The sequence below is a fragment of the Eublepharis macularius genome, chromosome 2 (assembly GCF_028583425.1).
Source record: "Eublepharis macularius isolate TG4126 chromosome 2, MPM_Emac_v1.0, whole genome shotgun sequence".
NCBI classification, from domain to species: Eukaryota; Metazoa; Chordata; class Lepidosauria; order Squamata; family Eublepharidae; genus Eublepharis; species Eublepharis macularius.
In genome coordinates this window covers 111,888,055-111,902,930 of record NC_072791.1, presented here as the reverse complement: position 1 = coordinate 111,902,930, position 14,876 = coordinate 111,888,055, and the positions used below count along the sequence as shown (strand labels likewise).

Here is a 14,876-nt window from a genome sequence, read left to right as displayed (position 1 = left end):
GTAAGCCATTCAAGTTTTTGTAAAACATAGAGAATGAGTGTAGTGTCCAGGGAAGCTTTATTTGACATCTTCTGTGAACATTGAAACCTGATTGTGTAGCAGAAATACCCCCTCATTGCTGACATATAAGGCTATTAATTACTGTACTATCCTGATATACAATCATTTATATACAGGGAAAGCTCTTGAATTGGTAACTTGTACATCCCCCCCCCATGTTTGATCTCCAGATGGCCACAATTCCATTTACATCCCCCTAGTGCACATATAATTTACATATATTTTAAGGATTCTGTCATTGCATTCACTTTTAAACTAGGCTTCTAGGTCAAGTGACAGTCAGGTCCTATTTATTTGTTTCACTTGTAACAGTATGTTTTGCTACGAATCCTCATATTCTCTATGTATAGCCACATTAGTTTTTTGCAGCTGAAACAGCAAGAGTTTATGGTCCATAAAGACAAAATAAATATTTGTGGCATAAGCTTTTGTGAGTCAGAGTCCATTTTTTTATATATATATACAATTTTAATTTTTTTAGATAGAAATAGGGAATAGAAAGTAGAGGGAAGGGGGATAGAAAGGAAAGAAAGAACGAAAAAAGAAGTTACATATCTATTACATTGCACCATTCACTCTAATACATGTCACAGTATTCTGCTAGTTAGCTCTCTGTTTGCAAGTTTTTCCATTTATCTTCTATAATGTCCATAAAGGACCACATCTTAGTTGAAAATTAAATTTCTCCAAACTTATCTTGTATCCATTTGTCATTATAGGTTGTATTGTCCAACTCTTTCAATAAACTCAACAATTTGTCCATTTCAGCTGTCTCAAGTATTTTTTCGACCAGGTTTTCTTGTGTTGGGATAGTTGTCATTTTCCAAAGTCTCGCATATGCAATCCTAGCTGTAATTGTATTCAGCATCAAATGTTTTTGCTCTTTATTGACCAGGACCAATATGTGGTTTAATAAAAAAAGTTCTGGTTTCAAAAGTAGTGGAGTCTTGAGTATCTCTTGTAACATTGTATGTACCATCTTCCAAAACTCCACTGCTTTTTTACATGTCCACCACATATGATAGTAAGATCCCGGTGTCTTCTCACACTTCCAGCAGTTATTTGACATATTTAAGTGGGATTTAGCTAACCTAATTGGGGTTAAGTGCCACCTATAAAACATTTTATATACATTTTCTTTCAGTGAGGCTGATTTTGTCATCTTTAAATTACTTTTCCACATTTGTGACCATTGCTCTAAATCTATTGTATGTCCCACATTCTCAGCCCATTTTATCATAGTATCCTTGACCTCTTCCCCCTGTAATTTTGCCTATATAAGTATAGCATATATTTTCTTTTATCATTTTAACATTAGTACCACATAGTATCACATCAATATTTTCATCCTTTTCATAAAAACCCACTGTTTTATCTTTTTTATATCTGGATTCCAGTTGTGCCTGGCCCCACCATCCCAACTCAATGTCTAGCTCTGCCATTTCTTTTGGATTTTTTAATAGCCCAGCTGGTTTCAGTAAGATCTTGTAGGTCGGAATTTTTCCCTCTTTTTTCAATGAAGGATGTGTAAAAGCTTCAGTTGGGGAAACCCACAAAGGAATTTTCTCATAAAAGGTAGATCTTATTCTTTCCCAGACCAGTATTAGTGCTTTCCTTATCCAGTGATTTTTAAAATATTTATGATTTTCCCATTTTTTATACCAGAGAAACGCGTGCCAGCCCATCAATAGGTCATGTCCTTCCAGGTTTAAAGTCTTTCATTTTCCAAAGTGATCCACTCTCTCAGCCAGGTCAGCACACAAGACTTATAATATAGAAGCTAATCTGGTAGGGCAAAGCCTGCTTTTTCCTTAGTATCTTGTAGGGCTTTCAGCTTGATTCATGGTTTTTTGTTCTGCCAAATAAAAGATTGTACAGCCCGATTAAGGTCTTTAAAGAATACTTGGGGTATTCCTAATGGAATATTTTGAAACAGAAATAGAAATCTTGGGAGAACATTCATTTTTATCACTGCTATTCTTCCTGTCAATGATATCTGAAGATCTTTCCATCTTTCCAGGTCTTTTTTGATTGTTTTTATCAGCATCCCATAATTATCTTCATATAAGGAGCTACATCTGTCAGTCATCCAAATTCCTAAATATTTTATCTTTTTTTCAATTACTAGTTGCGATTTTTGAGTTAATTCTTCCACCTGTCATTTTTGGATGTTTTTAGTAATCAACTTTGTCTTTTGAATATTTATTTTTAATCCTGCCAAAGCTCCATACTCCTTGACTTCCTGCAAGAGCTTCTGTATTGATGTTAAAGGGTCTTCTAAAATAAAAACTAAGTCATCAGCAGATGCTTGTACTTTGTATTCTTCCTTCTTAATTTTGGCTCCTGATCTCGTCTGAGTTTTGGATCTTGTCCATAAGTGGTTCCAGTGTCAGTATAAACGAGAGGAGATAATGGACAACCTTGTCTTGTTCCTTTTTCAATTTCTATCGATTCTGTTAGTTGGCCATTAATTGAGATTCTAGTTCTTTGTTTATCATAAATTCCTTGAATTATTCTGAGAAAATTTTCTCCACACTGCATCTCGTCTAGTTGTTTAAACATGAATTGCCAATTGAAATTGTCAAACGCCTTCTCTGCATCAAGGAACATCAGAGCAATTTGTTTTTCTGGATGAGCCTCGTAATACTCCAAAATGTTTAGTATTTTTCTTATATTATGGCTAGTCTGTTGTCCTTTTAAAAAGCTGGCCTGATCTTGGTGGATCATCTGGTCCATTAGTTTCCTCATTTTCCTTGATAATATAGTTGCAAAGATTTTATAGTATACATTCAGCAGGGAGATTGGTCTATAGTTTTCAATTTCTTTCAAATCTGTTCCAACCTTTGGTATTAAGGATATTGTAGCTTCTTTCCACGTTTCTGGTATGGATTCTGTATCCCATATTTCTTCCATCAGCTTCTTAAAGGGAGGAATTAAGGTTTCTTCAAAGCATTGATAATATTCAGCTGGTATGCCATCTGGGCCTGGAGATTTTCCCTTGTTTTGCTTTTTAAAGGCCTGTATTAGTTCATTCATAGTGATTGGGTCATTTAGAATTTTTCTCTGTTCCTCACAAAATTTCTTCAATCTCATTTTTTTTCAGATAGTCATCTTGTTGCTCTGGTTGGGCAGTCATTTTCCCACAGAGCTTCTTGTAGTAGGATTCAACCACCTTCTTTATTTCTTCCTGAAGAACTTTCTCCTCTCCTTTTTCATCATTCAGTGACATTATTTGTCTTTTGGTATTTTCTTTCCTTAGCTTAGATGCTAGCCATCTTGTAGGCTTGTTTGCATTTTCAAAGTAGTTTAGTTTGGCATATTTAATTTTCTTCTCCATCTCCTCCGTTAACATCAAAGTAAGTTTATGTTGAAGTATCTTTATCTTCATTTTTGAGTTACTGTTTTCAGGAGCATTTTTAAAGTTATCTTCTTTTTTTTGGTTTGGTTCCAATTTTTGATATTCTTTGTGTCTCTCTTTCTTTTTCTAATTGCCAGTCCTCTAAAAAAAGCCTTACTTGCATCCCACACTATGTCTATAGCAGTTTCATTATTTAAGTTTTGTTTAAAATACCATTCAATTTCTTTGGAGATTGTTTCTTTAAATTTTTTGTCTTTTAATAAACTTGTATTTAGTCTCCACCTAAATTGTCTTTTTCCCTCTTTTATCTTTATTAACAGAGGGTTGTGGTCTCCAATCACTTGTGGCAAAATGTCTATTTCTTCCATATCCGCCACTAACGATGTTGAGGCCCCACACATGTCTATTCATGACCATGATTTGTGTCTGTCAGAATAAAAAGTATAATTAGTTGAATTCAAATGTCGTGTTCTCCATAAGTCTACAAGGGCCATTTTTTCAGCCATTTCAAAGAATTTTTTAGGAAGCACTTCCCCTCCTTTTCCCCATTCTTCACATGTTTCCTATCCAGCTTTTTATCCACTACTGCATTGTAGTCTCCCACAATGCATATGCCATTGTATTTCAATTTGGATATTTGCTCTGAAAGTCTTTGAAAGAATTTCTCTTGTTGCTCACTTGGGGCATAAATATTCACTACCAAATTTTTTCTTTGGCCTTTCTGGAGTTCAGTCATTATAATTCTTCCCTGGTCACAGGCATAAATCAATTTTGGGTTCAATCTTCCCTGTATATATGTTACTAAACCTCTCTTTTTAACTTTGTCTGCTGCAATGAATGGGTGTCCCAGGTTCTTACAGTTCAGGAGCATTTCCTCTTTATCTCTGATATGGGTTTCTTGAAGGCATATAATCTCTGCTTTAAATTTTTTCAAGTATGTAAATGTTCTTCTTTTTTGAGGGGAATTCAATCCATTAACATTCATTAAGAGTATTTCTAGAGAGTTGCTGGCCATTACTTCTTGCCTCTCTTACTACCTTGTTTATTTTCTTCTCTGATTTGCTTCCTGGTCTGTACTCCTCCTCTTTCTCCATCTTCTATTTCTGGTTCTGATTCAGACTGTGGGCTTACATTTTCTTCTTCTCCCTTGCATTCCTTGGATTTCTGGCCTGCCATCAAATTCTTTTGATCAAACGCTTGTGCTTTAGGAATTGAGTTGATGTTGAACCTTTGTCCGTTGAAGTTAAAAAGTAGTCCCTCTGGTATCAGCCATCTATATTGTATTACATTTGTGCATAGTAAATCCATCAAAAATCCATATTCCCGTCGCTTCATCCGCACCTCCCATGGGTTATTTCGTAGGACTATCACTTCTTCATCTTGGCACTTCAAGGTAGTGTCTTGTGTTGCTTTAAGAATGTCATCTCTGATTCTGCGTCTGATAAATCTTACATGGATTTCCCATGGTTTTTTGTTCTTTTTTGCATAAGATGAACTTATCCTATAGGGCGTGTCTATCTCTGTTTCCATTTCTTCTGGTTGAATGTTTAGTGCTATTGCCAATAGCCCTGATGCTACCTTTAAGGTATTTTCTTCTTCTTCCTCCTTCACATTCTGCAGACGCAGCATCAATGCTGCTTTCTCCATCTGTAAAGTTATCAGTTTAGTTTCCATCATCAATTGGCTTTTGGATACTTTCTCAATCTTATCTTCATTCTGTTGAGTCTTCTCCTCCACTTTTCGCACCTTAGATGTAAGTTCGGCTGCCTCCTTTTCGGTTTCTCATCTCATTCTGGAACTCCTCAAACCTATCATTCATAGTTTTCATTTGGTCAAGCAACTGGGTCATGCTAGCCTGTATTGTCTGAATTGATGCCTGTGTGGATGTAGGTGTCTGTGCCATAGCTGATGTCACAGATCTGAGGCTTCCAGGGGATGGTTTTTGGCCTTTTTCTTTTTCTTTACCTGACAACAACTTTAAATAAATATCTCCACTCTATTATTTTTACTATCTATCCTCAGCTCAGTAACTTAAAGGAGTCGGGCCCCATTTACCCCACTCCGTCCTTCTACCCGCTTAAGATAGAAGAAAAATATTTTGTTTCATAAACCACAATGTTCCCAAACAGTTCCCTTCCCAGCCAGACAGTATTTAAATATCTTTCTAGGAGAAAAAACACAACATTCTCTCTTGCTGAACCAATTTATGCCCCGGAAGTTACAGTCTTGGGAGATCTTCTTGAAGCTACAAGAGATGGGAGAGGCACTACACTGATTCAATTACTTTGTACTCCATTTTGGGAGTCTCCCCCATAAAGACCAAGAAATAAAAAATAAAGAATGAAGATCCAACCAAATAGAGGTCCAGCCAAACTTCAGTAATAAAAAATCATCCAGAATCCACCATTAAGAAAAAGGAAGGGTGAAAAGGAACAAAAAACACAAAAGCATATATTTATATCCTGGAATGGGAGAAAGAAAAAATATAGGAACCAAAATCACAGAAGGAAAAAGGGAAACAAAACAAAAAAACCAGGCAAACAAAAATCACACTGTAATCCAGAGAGTCTTGATCAGTATCTCAGGGGTCTTTTCTCTTTTTCTGCCAATCCCAAAATCTTTCTAAAAAATGTCAACGTAGATCATATGTTGATGTTACTAAATATCAATTGGTAGAAGTCTATTGAGCCTCTTCTTCTCTTATTTTAAGTGTAGTCTTAATTTATCACTTAGTATAATATAAGCAAAAATCTGTTCTTATGGTACCTTGGATCTTAAGGAATTAGTTTCTTCTCCCCCCCCTCCCCGTGATTCAAACAAGATAAAAAAGAAAAGCACAAAAGGAGAAGGGGGGGAAATACTTGAAATTTCTCTAGGTTGGTGGCCGCTTCAGTTAAGTTGAAAAGAAAAAAAGTTTAGATCTCACCCATACATTTGGAACGTATTAAAAACGTTTGCTGCTGCAGATTCGCGGTGCTTGTCAATTTCACTCGCGCTAGGTTATACAGAGTTCAGGATTCCCAGCTTGTGAGCCACAAGGCTTCTTCTTCACCCTCCACCAAACGAGCAGGCTGGGGGTCGCAAGCTGAGCTGCCACTCCGCCTGGTGCCCCCCACCATGCTCCAGCTTTACCCCCCTCTCTGGGGGGGGGGGACTTTAGAAGCTTGAAAGCCGAGCTTCAAAGGGGGTGCGAGGATCGGGTTTCTGAGCTGAAGCTCAGCAAGCCCGACCGCGCTGCGCCACTTCCCGGAAGTTCTGTGAGTCAGAGTCCGTTTTGGGGGGTCAGCTTGGTCAGGCATCAATTGAAACCCCCAGCCTTGCAGTGTACCCACCACAGGCCAGAGATGTTTGTCTCATCAGCTTCCTTCAGGAATAATTGATGCAAAATTTTTTAGAATCACAGGGTGTTGAGGGTGATCTCCTGCTCTCTAGGATGAACTTCTTCTCTCACTAGAAAAACTGAAAGGAGTGGATCCCTACTAACTTCACACCAGGATTCAAAGGAGTATGAAAGAGTTGAACTCAGCTGCATCTGGTTGTACATGTGTTCATGAGGGCAATATTTGGGGGACACTAGAGGGTATGTTGCCAACATCTCACAATATCTGGTCCTAGCCAGCTATTGGCTAGGTCCTAGCCAGATATATACCGCCCTGGGGATGGGCGGTATATAAATTGAAATATAAATAAAAATAAATAAATTTATATATATCTGGCAAATACAAATACACACATATTTAAAGGTACACATAGAAGTGGGAGAGCTATTACAGATGGCATCCCAAAATGTGTGTCACATTGCAAAGAGCCTTTGAAGTGTCTAATCAGAATAGCTGTGGATGAGTGGTTGAGAGTGGTCCACACATATCTCAGCTGGATTGCTTAGACTTTTGATCTAGATTTCATCTTTGTTCTGAAATGTAATGTGACACACTGTTTTAGAATGCCTAGCCTTCTTGTCTCCCTTCCTAATAATTCCCCCCATCCTCTTTCTGTTTGTGATATGTGTGTGTCTATATGTATTTTTATTATTTTAATCCCCAAAATTAATTGTGTCAGTAAAATATAGTGAAATGGATAAGGACATGAAAATGTTAGATTTGAATTCCTGCTTGGCAAACTGAATTTCACTGCGTATCCAGGGGGAAAATTGGTTCATACATAACACAAAGCCATGATTTTTTATTAAACTATGGTTAGTTTTATGATCTGAATGTTGACTAGTCTGCTAACTGTATTTGTGTGCATGTACAGTGCCATCAAGTCGCAGCTGACTTACGATGATCACATACAGATTTCAAGGCAAGAGACATTAAGAGATGGTTTACCATTGCTTGCCTCTGTATAATAACTAGATTTTCTTGATGGTTTCCCATCCAAGTATTAACTAGGGCTGACCAAGCTTAGCTTCTGAGATTTGATGAGATCGGGCTATCCTGGACCATCCAGGTCAGAGGTTGCTGTATTTAGGATCTGTCAGACCCAAATCTAAACTCATGTTTTTTGTAGGTATGTTAACCATGTTAGATCTTTACTTTCACTTCATATGTGAATGTGGACATCCTGGTTTCCCCCCCTCCCCCCCCCCGGATTTTCCTTTACTCCCCAGCTACAGAAATGCTTTACCAATGTAAAATCAATGAAACCAGCATAAGTCAAGGCAAAACAGAATTTGGGTGATCACTTGTTTGCCAGTTCCACAGCCTAGCATTGTGGGATTTGCATGAGAATTAATTAATATAAAGATTCACTGTGCCATAAGAGAGCAGGGACAGAAATAAAACTGTGTTCCAACTATTCATTTTCTTCATTTAATTGTGATGTTGCTTCTGGAGATAATTTAGTTCTGTGATAAACATAACATTTAAATACTACATTGAACTGTTTCCAAGGGATATACATTATATCAGTCATCCTTAGAATAGCCTGGTTAATTTGGTTATTATTGGCTTTCTTGTATTTCAGATAGGGAGCTGAGACTGTAAGAATTAACAGTTTGCTTGACATCGTATAGTGTGTTAAGGGAAGTATCGGATCATACTTTTAGCCTCTGTGCTCCCCTATTCCTCTGGTTATGAAAAGCAATCACTAGTATTTTTTCTTCCATAAGTGTACTATTCTCTTCCATCAGAAGTATTATCACAGCTCTACCCAACACACTGTGATATGATTGGCTTTGCTGGCATGTCATGGGTGCTAACTATAAACAACAACAGCAGACATTCTTAAAGAGGTTAATAGAGAAATGGAGTAACACCATCAGTAAATTATTGTTGTACACTTTGATTGTTTCTAATAATTGAAATACTTCCTTTCCCCCCGAAGTAGTTAAGATGAATGCTGTGGTTCTTTTTCATATTTATCCTGCTGGTAGGAGGTAATGATATTTGGGGTGTACCACTGGTGCTATAAATACTGTCACAATATGGTCATGTATTTAAAACCTCTGTGATGTGTTCAGTTGCAGAACCTGGCAGAGTATGAAACAATCTGCTGGAAAGAGCTTTCTGAAGGTATAGCAAAGTGACAAATAGGAGGAGCATGTGGACTGAAGTGACTGTGTTTAGATCCATCATTACAATGCCAAGAAATAGCAAATTGACCACAAATTGTGCTGTATAGTCACTTTTGTTACATAACAAGTCTTTTGATTTCAAATTTTCCTTATAAAATGGAACAATATTTTTAAAAAGTCATAACTGTATCAAATGAAATTAGGAGTTGGATTGTAAAATCTCTCACAGAACACATAAGCCATGATCTTGAGCTATTCCACTGAATTTAGCCCTGTTTAGCATTGTTTTCTCTGAAAGCATGGTTTAACCATTTATGTCATGTCTTAGTATACTTTTTTCACAGTGTTGCAATTGTTAATGAGTCTTGTGTTATTGTTTGACCATTAAACACCAATAGCTTGGAAGAAAGGTAGAAGGAAGGATAGTTGTTTTCAACGCTCAACAAGCTCAGTAGAAACACTAACAAAATGCTGCTTCCAATGTGGACCAGGAAAACATAACCTTTATCAACAGAGCTGTTACAGTATGGAGAAGCCAACTGCTTGTTCTGTACAATTGTCACATCTGCTTTCAGTTTATGTGCCAAAGGGTCAGAGCTCAACCATAATCCTGTTGCACCCCCTGCTGGTTAAAAGCCTGTGCTCATTTTGTTTCTTTACACTGAGATAAACATTGTAGTCATTTCACACTTCTCTTAACATTCTATGTGAATTTAATTATCGTTTGTTTGGACATTGCTGGTTATGGAGTACAAACAATTTATTACAGATGTTCCTTTTTTGTTTTTATATTTTCCACTGCCAGGTATTGAACATGATTCACCAAAGGCTCCAGCATTCGGCAAATTTCAAGCCATCAGGCCTCAGTCATTTCCCTACTCAGCTTTTTGATGAGACTGGACAAGAAATTAGAAATCCACTTCTATTGCAGAATGAGCAAAAAATTTGGGTTTCTTATGGTGAAAGTTACAGGTAGGAGCAAAGCATTTAGTGGTATGACTGTCAGCAATCTTTTTGTTGTCAAACTACTGTAAGGGGAAGTTTGATAACCTCCAAGTAAAATCCCTTTTATTTTTATTGTGAATTCCAACAAAATTTCAGAGGTCTTGTTTGAGACAGTGTTGTTTGTGGAATATGACATCTATGTCTCTGACTTTCTGTCTTAATGCCTTGTCATAGTTCTTGATGTCTGCCTGTCAGCACAGCAAGAGGGATTTTTTCATGTCTGAATAGTCACCTTAATGATAGCAGATGGAAACACCACAGGGGGTCCAAGCCCATCACACTGTCATTGTCACAGACTGCCCTGACCTGTTTCCACTCCTCTATTTTTTTTGTCCCTTTTTAAAGGAGAAATGGATGGTAATTGAAAAGGATCTTAAGCAAGATTTATAAAGCTGTAGACAACATGATTCCCTGCTATCGCTCTATGTTTTCAGAAATAAAGTCTTAACCTTTAAAGCACCAGCAATGGGAATGAAAAATAAATTTGTAAAACTTGTAAAGTATGGCCAACTAAAGTTAAAAATGGGAAGCATCTAGGCTGCACTTAGCTAGTTTATTTCAAGCAATGCTAGTATTAGTTCTTATTCCATATCAATGTTATTTACAGAGACAAAAAGAGAATGAGTTTCATAGTTATTTGTATATAAGCCTGTTTTGATTGTGGTGAAGTTTTGCAAAATTAAAACCCCTGTCCTAAAGAATATGTGTGGAAATTGGTGGGATTTGCATCAGTATCATTTAAGTGTATTAGGAAAATATATCAGGATTGATTTATTCATCAGCAAGACAGGGAATTACTCTTTTTATATTGTATTTGTGGTGTAAGATTATCTGTGTTCTAGAATTATATTTGTTTACATTTCATATGGGTAAAAATAGGCATTTTATTTTATGTACATTTGAAATTAAAACATATAAGAAATGTATGAAGTAGTTATTTTTTCAATCATTAATCCATACTGTTCAACATAATATGGAAGATTATTTTATTACTAAAATGACAAGTAAAAGTGCATGATGTTATGGAAAAATCAGGTTTACATTGTTTAGAAAGTATCTTGCAGTGTATATATATATATATATATATATATATATATATATATATATATATATATATATATATATATATATATATATATATATTAGTATCTGAACATAAAAATGACTGTGTAACATATTTTCATGTAACTTATTCAGGCGGTGCTTCTAGCGTGTTTTCATTTAGATGTTTTGCAAAATACCTGAGAAAGGCATCTTAAGTTTTTCATGCAGGCATTCTTTATAGGCAAAGGCGCTTGTCTACTACCTGCATACATTCCATCTGTGATTACTCACAAACTGGTAGTGGTTCTCATAGAATATACCTCCTGTGATTACTTAGGAAACTAAACTAGGAAGTATCATGTGTTCTTAAAGTTGAGAGACTTATAAAGATGTTTTAATTGGTCAACAAGAGTGAAAACAAAAAATAAATTCTTTTCAGTTTTACTGATAAGAATTTTATTTGTTTTTAAAATTATAGAACTAGATTTCTGCAATTTATTTTCTGATGTTTCTCTCCAGTTTCATGAACTGGCTGTATTATAATAATTTGGTTGAAAAATGTATTTAAATGAAAATAATTTGGATAAAAAATGTTCCTTGGTAAAACACCAGCTTTTATTCTGCCAGAACAGTTGCAAATGCAAAATGGTGTGGATTAATACAGAAAAAAAGCCTTTTGTACTTAGGCGACTTTTCAGATATTCATTCTTGAATTGTATATGTATCAGCATTTTTCTGACATTATACTGTATCCTATAAACTTTAAAACTTTTTTTCTAATTTTATTTATTGATGACCAATTGCCATCTTTATCAGTCAAATTGGGACAGTTTGGTTTAGGTGTAGCCATAGTTGAGAACAGTAAGCATGGTAAACATAGCTGAGAACAATAAGCTTAAGTTTATTTCAAGAACTATTTGAGTGAAATAATATAATTTCCAGGCATAATCTTTTTAATAACGTCATGTATTTTGTTATAAATTCCTGTTACAAAATTACAAAATCTAATTTTTTAATTGCTTGGACAATTTTGTACCACATTAGAACGTAGCTCACTATTTATGTTGACAGGATGGATATTTTTCTTGAAAAGTAGAACACTTACTAAGTTTAAATATGCTGGTTGGAAAATTGTCAGTATTGATCTCCTTTGTTTTTTTGCCTTGAAATGATTAAAAATAGTATATGTATAAAATTTCAACAATAAATGGTTATTGGGTTTCAACCTTTTAATGTGCTGCTTATAAAGTCAGTGTTAAAGTGTTGCTTTCATGATCAACACATTAGAAAAAAATGTGGCTAGACATTGTATTTGTGATGACAGACATTTAGAGCATCATTTTTTCTTAGGTGTGTCTATGACCCCTTGTGAAATAGAGTTCCTTTTCAGAAATGTCCTTTACAGACAAGTAATCTCCCGCGTTGAAATTATAATTTGTGATGGGCTTTGAAGCTGTTTTATAAATTTGAAGTACAACTACAAGATTTGACTGGGATTGCTGCTTTATTGAAAATTAACAAGTATGAAAGATCCATGCATCCAAGAGAAGAAACAGACGTAATTTCAAAAAGAGGAAAAAAACTATACATAAAGGGCCAAATGCAACAAGCATACAAACTGAATAGGGGTACAGACTATGGCATATATAAAATTTTTCTTTTCTTTTGTTTAACCTGTATAGACATTCATGTTGCTCTAACATGATGTGTATGTATGCTCAATCTGAGAATACATGTAAGTTCCTTGGTTAGCATAAACACTTTCAAAATAATAATAGAAAATAAATTCTGTGAAAATTGCTACCATTTTGTGAGCAGCCACAAATTCAAGTTGTAGGAGGTAATGCAAGTATCAGTGACTTTTGGACTTTAATGATAATCAGTAATTCTAAATGATACCTCATTAAAAGAAACCCTTCTCATTCTGTGACCTCTGTTTCACCAATGTCATCTTTTCTAAATGGACTTGGAACCAAATTTGGCCCTGTACAGACTGAAGAGCGTTTCTGCTCATATAAGAAGAGGATTTCCACATCATCCCTTCCCTTTGCAGTTTGCTATGCCATATTCCAAGTTGTTTCAGAGTGACCCATGAGGCTCTTTATAGGAGACAAAAATTTGGAGCAGGAAGAAGGCAGGAAAGCCCCATTCAGCAAGTGGCATTCTTCCTCATACTTACATTTCGTGGATCCAAGCCACGGCATTTCACCTATTTTCAACAAAATGTTAGGTATATTCTACCCCTAATTATAAAGAAACTATCACGTACCCTGATTTAAGAACACAGCAGTTTTCTAGAATTAGAATGTTTGCTTATTGCCAGTCTGTTGTGTTGATTCAAACAGGTTTGTCCTGATTTTACCCACTGGGAATGTTTTCAGCGTGATTCTTTGGGAGGAATACACATTGACTACATTGCATTAGTATGTTAGTTTTTGAGGAGAAAGCCTTCCATTTCCTACTAGAGGATCTATCCTGAAGAATCCATAGAGATTTTTAGTTGGTGAAATCTGTGACATGTATTATTGCAGGCAAGTGCTGAGTGGGGGAGGATAGTGGAGAGGAGGCACAGCGACAAAACACACAGACACAGTGCTGGAGGTAAAGAGGCCACAACTTTATTGAGAGTATAGCTCAGGGAGCAAAGGCGCGCATAGGGCACAGATCCGAGCATCGGCTGACCTGTCTGTCAAGCCGATGACCCACATGCCACCTCAGACCCGTGCTGAGGGGGGGGGAACCATGGGATGACAGTCAGTGGGATTCCATGTGGGTGTACACCCCTCTGTGAACCATCCCCTGCCACCTGGGAGTGAGGTGGACTGACAGCCCCCGACTGGGCATGCACCAGCCATTCCTCACTCCCCATAATAGGGAAAGTGAGCCTGAGGGTGCTGTTTCCCCCCAAACGGATTGGTGCCCAATGCCCAATACACTATAAGAGCCACAAAATGGCTCACCGCCAAAGCCCCTAGAGCTGCAAAACCAAACCAAGAGGGCCCCTCAAGAGCCCTGCAACAACATGTCCAGACCCCAGCTGGACAGGCTCCACCAGGCGAGAACCATCACTGTTCCATGCTAGTTGACCAGGGAAGAATCACCCCACGGGCTCAGCCCCCAGCATCCTGTTCAATCGAGTCTGGGCACTGTGATCTGCTCCAGCCCCTTGTCCCAGGAGGCACATCCCAATCTGCAGCTCCCTGAGGAGCTCCCCTCTGTTGGTCCTGAAGAACTGTAGGATGCCCCCAAGGCCACCGTTAAGATCCACTGTGCTGTTGCACCCCTCAAGGACCTAGCCACCTTGTCACCACTGGACCTGGCAGCCATTGCCCCCTCTGGCAAGTCTGCACCGGGACCAACAGAACCTGCAGCTAAAAGAGAGAATCAGCAAAGAGCTTGGTCTTGATCAATGTAGCTCGGTGCCTCCGGCTGTACAAATCCCCTATCCATAGCAGGGGAAAACCCAGATCATTCCACCAGTGACCATTTCCCCCAGGAAATGGAGGAGAGGATGGACCACCCCAATAGCAAGGACAAGTCATCCATGGTGACCCCTGCTCTATGCCCAGAGGAAGGCAAAAAACCTCCAGGACCCCAGAGCCAATCAGGCCTGGAGGAAAATTCCTTCCTGACCCCAAATTGGCGCTCGGCATTACCCTGGGCACATGAGAAAGGGCCATATGTGCTAGACGGTTTAGTGCGGATTCCACGTCCTGCCACAAACTGGACTGAAGAACAATTTTGTTAGCTGACAAAGTAAGATGCACTTGCGCACAATGTGCCCGAATAAGACTGCAGGGCTACCTCCTTAGAACGCTTGATACAGTGTGTCATTGAACAGTGTCAATTTGTATTGTCGAAGGCTTTCACGGCCGGAGAATGATGGTTGTTGTG

General features: G+C 37.5%; 1 protein-coding gene across 1 annotated transcript in view; it reads left to right on the top strand.

Moving 5' to 3' along the window:
* DCDC1 (doublecortin domain containing 1) overlaps positions 1 to 14,876 on the top strand; it is an 807,587-nt gene that overhangs the window by 410,513 nt on the left and 382,198 nt on the right. The window contains exon 12 of the mRNA XM_054969981.1: positions 9,739 to 9,905. Coding sequence (XP_054825956.1) covers positions 9,739 to 9,905 — 167 coding nt within the window. The remainder of the gene's footprint in view (positions 1 to 9,738; positions 9,906 to 14,876) is intronic.